The sequence below is a fragment of the Saimiri boliviensis genome, chromosome 9, assembly GCF_048565385.1.
Source record: "Saimiri boliviensis isolate mSaiBol1 chromosome 9, mSaiBol1.pri, whole genome shotgun sequence".
Lineage (NCBI taxonomy): Eukaryota > Metazoa > Chordata > Mammalia > Primates > Cebidae > Saimiri > Saimiri boliviensis.
Genome location: NC_133457.1, coordinates 93,360,533 through 93,369,810, shown reverse-complemented (window position 1 = coordinate 93,369,810; position 9,278 = coordinate 93,360,533). Strand labels below are relative to the sequence as shown.

At 52.6% G+C, this 9,278-nt stretch overlaps 2 protein-coding genes across 15 annotated transcripts in view; one reads left to right on the top strand and one right to left on the bottom strand.

The window, feature by feature from the left end:
- Positions 1–263: 263 nt before the first annotated feature.
- PCED1A (PC-esterase domain containing 1A) lies at positions 264–6,221 on the bottom strand. Of its 11 annotated transcripts, none has more exons than XM_074406332.1 (8): positions 6,158–6,221; positions 5,067–5,211; positions 4,143–4,222; positions 3,796–4,034; positions 3,546–3,696; positions 3,170–3,449; positions 981–1,256; positions 264–651 (listed from the first exon to the last, which is right to left on the bottom strand). In XM_074406332.1, the coding sequence occupies exons 2-8, from the start codon at positions 5,188–5,190 to the stop codon at positions 404–406; spliced, it is 1,398 nt and encodes a 465-aa protein (XP_074262433.1). In that variant the 5' UTR covers positions 5,191–5,211; positions 6,158–6,221; the 3' UTR covers positions 264–403. The 11 variants fall into 11 exon arrangements, with proteins under 11 accessions (XP_074262433.1, XP_010350085.1, XP_010350084.1 ...); XM_010351783.3 differs by lacking the exon at positions 6,158–6,221 and adding an exon at positions 5,512–6,000 and having other exon boundaries at positions 5,067–5,227; XM_010351782.3 differs by lacking the exon at positions 6,158–6,221 and adding an exon at positions 5,512–6,000.
- VPS16 (VPS16 core subunit of CORVET and HOPS complexes) overlaps positions 5,983–9,278 on the top strand; it is a 27,743-nt gene continuing 24,447 nt past the window's right edge. For 2 of the 4 annotated variants that reach the window (XM_003941053.4, XM_074406327.1), the window contains exon 1: positions 5,983–6,119. In XM_003941053.4, coding sequence (XP_003941102.3) covers positions 6,067–6,119 — 53 coding nt within the window. In that variant the 5' untranslated portion in view covers positions 5,983–6,066. The remainder of the gene's footprint in view (positions 6,120–9,278) is intronic. The other 2 variants (XM_074406330.1, XM_074406328.1) reach the window with 1 other exon arrangement.

Here is a 9,278-nt window from a genome sequence, read left to right as displayed (position 1 = left end):
TCTTTACAAAATATTGACAGTTTCCACTCAGTCCTTGATTTTTCCCCAACCCCAAAGAGGTGCTGACAGTAGGGCACCCCCTCCAGATCTTTGTTAAATACACATGTTCTGGTAAGGTTGGAAATAAGTATGAGACAGGAGTACACATTCAGTTTCGAAATAGTGTGAGGTCAAATGCCCAATGTCGGACAGAGCCCAGAGGCAACCTTCTCAGTTCTAAAGATCATAGCTTGGGATACCCACTTCACACAGGAATCTGTCACTCTGTTCTTCCATGCCTTTATTGGTGACAGCAATGGACAAGAATAATACCAGGCATAGCAGACACCCTAGCCCAGTACCTGAGGTGCCAGGCAGGCCCTGTTGGGCCATTGGCACATCCAGTCCCAGTCCAAGATTCAGTCTACCCAGGCCATGTCCCCGAATGGGCAGTAGGCCATCTGTCCAGTTTGTATGTGTGGATCAGTCTCTCTGAGTGTTTGAGCCGCTGCCTGCAGGGCCCCCCCATTCTTGGCACATGGTAGGGGCGGTTAGGAACACAGCGTGGCATCCCCCGGTGGACCACTGGGCCCCAGTGCTGACCATGGGGATTAGGGCCAGGGATTGAAGGTGGCATGGGGCCAGGTACAAACTTCACTCCAGGGCCACATCCTACAAAAGAACCAGTCATTATCAGAACAGGCTTCTGGCCAGAATGAGTACAGCTTTGCCTTCAGGTAACTCTTGTCCTCCAGGTGAGCTCCTCTGTTTCCCCATCTGCAAAACAGGAATAGCCCTTCCCCTACCTTCAGACAGTGAAATAGTGATAACCTGTGAGCTAATTAATGAGCCTACAGATGATGTTTCAGACTCAGGGGGTGCTGTGACCAAACCCAAGTGTTGGGGGCACAAGGAGCTACCCAATTCTTCTCAGCTCATCTAGGCATAGGAGGCTGGGTAAGGGAAGGTACAGGAGGTAGTGGAGCTTCAGAGGCACCTACCTAAATGGGGTGGCATCGAGAAGTCTTCCATTGGATTATGGTTGAAGAATTCATGGGGTGGGAAGGGCTGGCCTGGGAAAAAAGGGGTATCCTGGGGCAGAGGTGGGAAGAGGGGAGGTGGCGAGGGCTGAGGAAGTGGGTAGGGAAAAGACATGGGAGGGGGTAAAGGAGAAGGTGGGGGTGGGAACAAGGCCCGATGCTTCCCGAAGTCTGGGGTCTGTCTATGGCTTCCCTGGAATGGATGATTCATCTCTGCCCAGTCCTCAATCCACGGGTCTAGGAATGGGATGGTTGTTTTAGGTAGGCTTGGGAGCCATGCTGGCCTGAACTCTGGCTGTCCACGCTTCTAAAGCTCTATTCCTTCCTCTTGGAGAGCAGAGCCACCAGGCTGGAGCACCCTTGCCCTCTACCCAGTTTTCCTAATTCCCTCTCATTTCAGGCCAAGCCCAATGTGTGTTCCTTATTTCTTACCTCTCAGACCTACTTCTGTTCTAACCTCACTTCCCTCCAGACCCTTCTTTGTTTGCCCAGGTCCTATATCTAGCTTTTTCCTCTCCCACCTCCTCCCCGTAGACCAATAAATAAGCCAAACATAAAGATCCTGTTACTTCCTTCCCCAACTACTACCCTTTACCATCCAAACTTCCAAAAGGAATATTTTGCCCAATTTCCATTTCTTCCTCAATTGCTCACTGCCTCTTTTAATCCAAACCCACGCTCTCAACACTTCTCCTATTAAATATAACCACTTACTAACAAGTTCCCCCCTTCTCAACATTGCCAAAAGCCTCAGTCCTTCCAACAAGTGTCCCTGCCCTCATCTCCTTTTGTTTCCACCACGGCCGCCTTCTTGCCAATCCAAAGCATGAACACCGTTCCTGTTGTGCCCTCAGTTTTCATCTCTCTGCTGGGGACCACTAACTGCAAAGCTACTCTGTATTTCCACAGGACCTAAATAAATCTGCCCTGACCAAACTCAATGACTCATCCTCCTACCCCAAATCAACTCTCCCTTTTGATGGCCCTAACTTTTATAACTCCAAATTGGATTTCAAAGGCCTAAGCCATCACAACTAGCCTTACAAGCTTTAGAATATCCCTTCATTTGCTGGGGATCAATCCTCACATCAAAACAAGAAAATTGGGATGTTTAACCAAAATCCGAATTTACCTCCCTAATGCTCCAACTCCTGGCTATCAAGTGCTACAGATTTATCTCTATGATATTCCTAGACTCTCTGTGTCCCCACATCCTCTTGTACAGCCTTCTAATGTGACTCGTGCCTCCCATTCAACAAATACTATTCTGTTGATACCGTGTACAGGGCAATTGTACTAGACACCGGGGCTGAAAGGTGTGAGTCGTCAACTAGTGCGGCAGAAAGCTCGCTCTTTTAAGGACATGATGCAGAGAAGCAGCCATGGAAACAATCAGCCATTGTGCCCCCTTTGTGTGCATGCAGGGACTGGGATGTTGACATGGAAGCAGAGGTTCTGCAGCAGAGTGTTACAGTTGAGATGTGATGGGGAACAGTCCCTCAAAACAAGCAGGAGGAATGGGGTCCTCAGAAGCCTCCACCAATGACCCTGAGACGGGGCCAGAGGAGAGCTACACCAAGCTGCACCAATCACACTGGGACTGAGACTGAACTAAGAAGCCTATGGAATACTGTCCATTGAGCCCAATTCCATAAGGCTGGCCTTCTCGATGCAACATCCCTATTCCACACCCTGCCAGTTGGCTGCACCCCTGACCCTCAGCTGATGGGCTTCCTTGCTTCTATCACACTGTCTTCCTGTCCTGTCTTCCTTGCTTCTGCCACACTGCCAGTCATCCTGAGGAGGATGGCCCTTCCTCCCTGTCTTTTCAGCCCTCACATCCGTGCCCCATTTCTTTTCTGTTCATCTGCTGGGTAGGACTCTTAGAACATGCTGTCTTATGTGATCAATACTTGTATAAGCTCCTTTATGCACACAGAAGGGACTACACAGCCAGACTGTAGGAGACTGGAACTTGGATAAGAATATTGCTCCAACAATCTAACCCTCCTAAGGGGCTGAGGAAGGAGAGCATACCGGAGCCACAGCAGTCCTTGAAGGGACCCCTACTTCCCTTGAGTGGCTCTGTCCCATTCTGTTTCTGAGCCCTGTGCTCTGAGGGCCCCAGTCCATCACTACCCCCCACTTACGGTAGGGCTCACCAGGGGCGTAGTCACGCTTGGGCACCTCCACGCCCCAGGCATCAGCCACGTGGGTCAGAAGCAGGTGTGAGAGGTGGCGGTGCGCATGCTGGTCCCAGTGGACACCATCCCGATGACGGTGTTGTACTGCGTGCCGGAAATGAAAGTGGAGGTCTAGGACATCGAAGCAGTGGTCCCCAGCCAGCGTAGCACTGTAGAAGTTCCCTTCAACCACATCCCGCCGCAGGGAGCCTGCCAGGGGCTGGAGCTGAGTGAGAAAGTGCAGCCTCTAAGAGCCAGAGAATGAAGCAGGGTTGGAAATCAAGGTGTCCTATCTACCAGCCTGTTGTCCCATCTCTTGTCTTGATGGGCCTCAGTCACTTGCCTCTGGCAGGAGAAAACCTCCAGTGATACGCTCCCCCAGGGGCATCGCCATGTTCCACACCAGCAGGCAGGAGTCTGGCAACACTTGGTCCATGCGCACAAACACCCGCTGCAGGTTCTCCCGGTAGCTTGCCATTGAATAGCGACCATATCTGTTGGGTGACACACAGGGTGGGCAAGAGCACAGGGGTGGATTGCCTCTGAGCCATACTTCCAGCCCCAACCGGTATTTCCCTTTCCCTCGCCCCAACCTGGAGAGATCCCAGAGGCAGGAGTTGATGATCACCAGGTCCGGGGCAGGTCCATACGTCAGCTCTTCCAGAACATCCTCAAGGTACTCAGAGTAAACACGAGTGAGGAAGTAGAAGCGCACAAGGTGGTGGCCAGAGCCCGAGCAGAACTGGCGGACCTCACGGTACTGCGTCCCATTGTGTAGCTCGCCCAGCTGGCCCCCAGCCACCAGCTGGTCCTGTTCAAAGCTCAGCTCCCCCTACCCGCCCCCCAACCCTACTGGTCAGATCCATGCCAGGGAGGAGAACCCTGCCAGGCCAGGGTCTGTGCCCACCCACCACTGACATGGCCACCAAGCTTCCCTCACCTTGGCTTTCAGCTGGGCGGCTGTGAGCAGTGAGTCTCTCTGGAGCAAGAGCACCAGGTCCTTGTACACAGCCCGCTGAACTGCGGGGAGACAGAGATCCCAACGCTGAGGCAGACCTTATCCTGCCCCAGCTCCTTCCAAGTCCAGGACCCCATCTTCCCAGGGCTGAGCTGCCCAACACCAGCTCCATGGAATGTTTACTTAGAGGCAGGAGAAAAGATGAGGTTAAAAAGTCCTGGCATTGCCTCTGTTCTGTGTGCCTTCTGGCCAGCAGTATACAATGACCCAAGATAACCTGGCAGAAATTAAGCTGCTCAAGTCACCAGGGAGACACACTAGACAATGCAACAGTTTCATGATGGAAATTATGGGGGAGAGGGGGTGTCCTGGCGAGAAACGCTGAGCAAGGATGGGCCAACAAGTGTGCAGGTTATTATACCTGTCAGGACACCTGTGTTAGATGCGTGGGGTATAAAAAGAGAAAACATGGCTGGGCGCGGTGGCTCACGCCTGTAATCCCAACACTGGGAGGCCAACGCGGGCGGATCACGACGTCAGGAGAGCAAAACCATCCTGGCTAACACAGTGAAACCTCGTCTCTTCTAAAAATATAAAAAATTAGCTGGGCATGGTAGAGGGCACCTGTGGTCCCAGCCACTCGGGAGGCTGAGGCAGGCAGGAGAACCGCTTGAACCTGGGAGGCGGAGGTTGCAGTGAGCTGAGATTCGGCCACTGCGTTCCAGCCTGGGTGACAAAGCAAGACTCTGTCTCAAAAAAAAAAAAAAAAAAAGAGAGAGAATACCTACTGGTTGAGAACAGACTAGAGGACAGACAGAAGATGTAAGATGGAGACAAATGGTCCAGACACACTGAACAGGCTGCAAGGTGTGGGACTGGAAGCGTCATCCTAGGAGAGGCACTCACTGGAGTCCCCCAAGATGACCACGAATTTGTTGTGTAGCAGCTGCTGGACTTCTGAGGCCTGGAAGTGGACCATGTTGCTTCGCAGCGGGCGGCGCGACTCTTCGCTCGACAGACAGAAGACCATGGCGCCACCGACAACGACAGGCTGCAGGGAGAGGCCACTGAGACGCGCGACGGCGGGGAGTCAGGGCGGGTCGGCCTCAGGGCCAGCCCCGGGACAACGGACGCCTGCGCCAGCCCCTCTGGGGCTGCTCAGCGCTAAAAGGAAGAGGTGACGGCGGCAGAGCCACGGTGGCACCAGCCTTGGTCACACTTGGCACCGGATGCAGGGTGCCAAGACAGCAGGTCTCCAGGGCACTGGGGAGCTTCCCGCGCGACGCGCCCTGCGCCTCACCACGTGCCCGCTGCCGTCCCGCGCATGCGCGCGCCCGCTCGCGCCAATTACCAAGTCCCGGGGTTCCGCGCCGTTCACCCGCGACCCGGACAGGCCTGCGCGCCGCGCACCAGGCCCTGAGCGGGCTCCTGGCCAAGTCTCATGTTCCCGCGGCCCGGTCGGTTCTGCAAAGGTCCCGCCCCGCAGAGACCGTGGTCCGGGTTAGCCGTCGGTGCGCAGCGCAGCGCCTAGCGTTCTCCATGCGAGCGTCGCAGTGGCCCTGACGGCGCCTCAGGCCTCGGCGCCTGGGGCTGCGACGCTCACAGCTTCCACTTCCGTTCACCCATGTCGTGCCCTGAGCGACCCCCAATGCCCGAAGGGACAGCAAGGCGATGGAGGTGGCCGCCACAGGGGGCAGGAGCCAGGGCTGGGCCCACCTAGCAGGCGCGAAGCCCAAGTGCGGGCGGGGGTCGCGGCAGTTTCGGCCAAGTGCGGCTGCCCACAGTGGTGATGGCCGCGGCAGCGGCCTCGCCACGTGACCCGCACGGGCGGAAGCGGAAGTGCCGGCCTAGAGCCTGTTCGGGGTGGGTGTCCCCTCGGCGCTTCCCTGCTGCTGTCTGCACCAGCATGGACTGTTACACGGCGAACTGGAACCCGCTCGGGGACTCTGCCTTTTACCGGTGAGCCGCCCCGCCTTCCCGCCCACGGCCCGGCTTACCCCGCTCGCTCGCCGGCTGGAGTCACCCGGCGGCTCTGGCGGCCCTAGCCCCCGTCACCACTGGCGCTGGGGTCCGCCCGGCGCCGGCTCTCCCAGAGCGTCTGCCACTTAGCGCACAGCGGCCTATGAGCAGGGAGCCGGGCCTTCCCTGCTCCAGAAAAGGAAACTGAGGCAAGCACAGTGGTCACGCCGAAGCCCAGGTCTGTTAGCCTCCGGAAGGATGCTCAAATCGCGTTGAGGGAGGCCGCTCGCGGGTGACAGCGAGTGCCCAGTCTCCTGCCGGAAAATGCTGCTGAAGTCAGACCACAGGGGCGCTCCGAGGGGGGCGGGATCGCACGGCGGGCGGGGTAACAGTGCTGACCAAGGCTGGGAAAAGGCGGCGAGCCGTCGGTGAATCCCAGAACAGCAGGAGTGAGAACCCCTGGCTTAGGGCAGCCCTCCCATGGGAGTTGTAGAGTCCTAAAACACGGATCTTTCTAAAGTGTAAACCCATCACATCGTTACCCAGATTAGGATTTTCCCATAGCTTCCCTACTGGAAAAAGTATGAACTTCTCATGGAACATCTATCTACAAGGCAGCCCTATTTGTCTCTCCAACCTCATCTACCGCTCTCCTACCCAAATCTTGCGTTCCAGCCACGCAGAATTACAGGGCCCCAACCAGTCTGCAGTTCCTTTTGTGGACACTGCCGCTTCTCTATCTCATTGAAGAATTTTGTGCATCCTTCAGGGCTTAGTTCAAGAGTTCTTTTTGGAACTGTGCTTGATTCTTCTCCAATAGAGAATCCTGTGGGCCTCGCTGGGTCGGGAGCTAGGGTCTATTAGGTATGGTCTGTTTGTATATTTAGGCGATGTTTGTATAGGTTTCTTCTGCTAAACAAAGCTCCTTGAGGGCAGAAAGCGTGTTTTTTTAAATTTTCATTTTCTTTCTTTCTTTTTTCTTTCTTTCTTTTTTTTTTTTTTTTTAAAGACAGAGGCTTGCTCTGTTGCCCAGGCTGCAATGCATTGGCACTTGGCTCACTGCAACCTCCGCCTCCTGGGTTCAAGCAATTCTCTTGCCTCAGCCTCCCGAGTGGCTGAGACTACAGACCCTCACCACCATGCCTGACTAATTTTTCACTCCAGTCTGGGCAACAGAGCAAGAATCTGTCTGGGACAGGGCAGGGTGGGGGGCAGATATGCCTGTGCAATATGATAAAATTGCAAAAACTTCATTAAAATCCATAAAATTGCTGGGCGCGGTGGCTCATGCCTGTAATCCCAGCACTGGGAGGTCAAGGCTGGTGTATCACAAGGTCAGGAGTTTGAGACCAGCCTGGCCAATATGGTGAAACCCCGTCTCTACTAATAATACAAAAATTAGTGGGGCGTGGTGGCGTGTACCTGTAGTCCTAGCTACTCAAGAGGCTGAGGCAGAAGAATTGCTTGAACCTGGGAGGTGGAAGTTGCAGTGAGCCAAGATGATGTCACTGCACTCCAGTCTGGACGACAGTATGAGACTCCATCTCAAAAAAAAAAAAAAAAAAATCCATAAAATCAGTAGGAAATAATTACTTCAACTTGTTTCTGTGGAGCGGGGATATCAGTTGACAAAGGTAGCCACATCATCTAGTATTTACACACCAGCTAGTTGACACAACATTCACTTTTAAAATATCAACTTGTATTATTTTGAAGATACCTGTTGCCTACCCAGGCTTATTAAATCAAAGAGTACTGCAGACAATGACCTCATTACTGCAGAGCTCTTATTTATCAGATGTAGTCTTTACTTTGTTGACATGTTAATAAAGTTTTAAAAGAATGTATGTGTTGGGTGCATGCCACAGACACAACCTAAATGGCTAACCTACCCTTACCTGTGCTGTACAGCCAGAAAGGATTAGGGGTCTAAGCCTTGCTGGGGAGAATATTTATGTTTTAAGTTGCTAACAGCTATTGAGCCTTTCTTATGCACTAAACATTATGCTAAGTACTTTATGTGTCTTAACTTGCTTACACCTTACAATCTCATGAGGTGGATACCATCTTACTGATGAGGAAGCCGAGGCACAGAGAGGCCAGGTTATACAGCTAGTGACCAGGTTACACAGCTATTGAGTAGTGGAATCAGACTTTGAACCCAAACAGGTTCTAGACCCCTGTTAAAACATAGGGTTGCAGGTAGGGGGGCGTTAACAGGAAAATGTAAGAGCGTATTTCACCTTTTCCATGAGAGTGGAAATGCTTTAAGAGCAAGTACTTATTTTTGTTCATATGTGTGCATAGCTTTATGCATAGGCAGGCCTTGATACATGTCTGAGTAAGTGAATGAATGATAAACAGGTGGCAGACATTGCATTTCAAGACCTATCTGCCTGACAGGATTCTTTTGCATTGGAAGTAGTATTCTGGAGAACTCAAGCAATTTGGGAAGGCAAGGAAGAGAAATGGTGACCAGTTCTTATGGAACTCCAGAAGTCCGGCCATTTTTTTATCTTAAGAATGCAGCTTGGGCTAATCTAATTAATTAATTTGTACCATTCCTTTTGTAGGCTGAGCCTGTGTAATAAAACAGATTCGGAAGGGTTCTACCTGCCCTCATAGAGCTTACAGGCAGCAGGTGAGACAGTTGATAATCACTCAGTGTTTGTTTGATCATAATCAGAATAAGGAGAGGTATAGGAGCAAATAACCTAAGAGAACTACTGAGACCAGCTCGGCTGTAGAGACCCCCTACCTAGGTGGTGCTGAAAGCATTCAGAAGCAGACACCCAGATAGAACAGCAAAGTGGAACTGTCTGGCGGTCAACCTTCTGAGCTGAGAGCCTCAGAGGCTGACAGCATTCCGGGCTGCGGGCCCCCGAGCAGATTTGAACCCATGTAGTTATTCTCTCTGAACAGGTGATTATTATCAACAGGCAGGTGTTCTGTGTTTTCTCATAGACCCAAGATGAACTAAGTAGGCAGCTGGTGCCTGCTTACCATTGATACTAGAAAGTATTCTCCACGAGGGAACCGCGGGGGCAGGGTCACATATCCCGTGCTTAAAGAATTATTTTAACTGGTGTATGATATACATATACTGTTTTGATACATTAGAATGCCCCAAGCAGTTTTCTCCTTGGGGCTGGAGGCAGC

Bases quoted from the DNA above. Each gene is read 5' to 3' on its own strand.
- PCED1A (XM_074406332.1), bottom strand. From the start codon at position 5,190: ATGGTCTTCTGTCTGTCGAGCGAAGAGTCGCGCCGCCCGCTGCGAAGC. The intron at 3,450-3,545 runs GCAAGTGACTGA...TCTGGCTCTTAG, and splicing joins GAGGTTTTCTCCTGCCAGAG to AGGCTGCACTTTCTCACTCA. The intron at 1,257-3,169 runs GTAAGTGGGGGG...TCCCATTCCTAG, and splicing joins CGCCCCTGGTGAGCCCTACC to ACCCGTGGATTGAGGACTGG.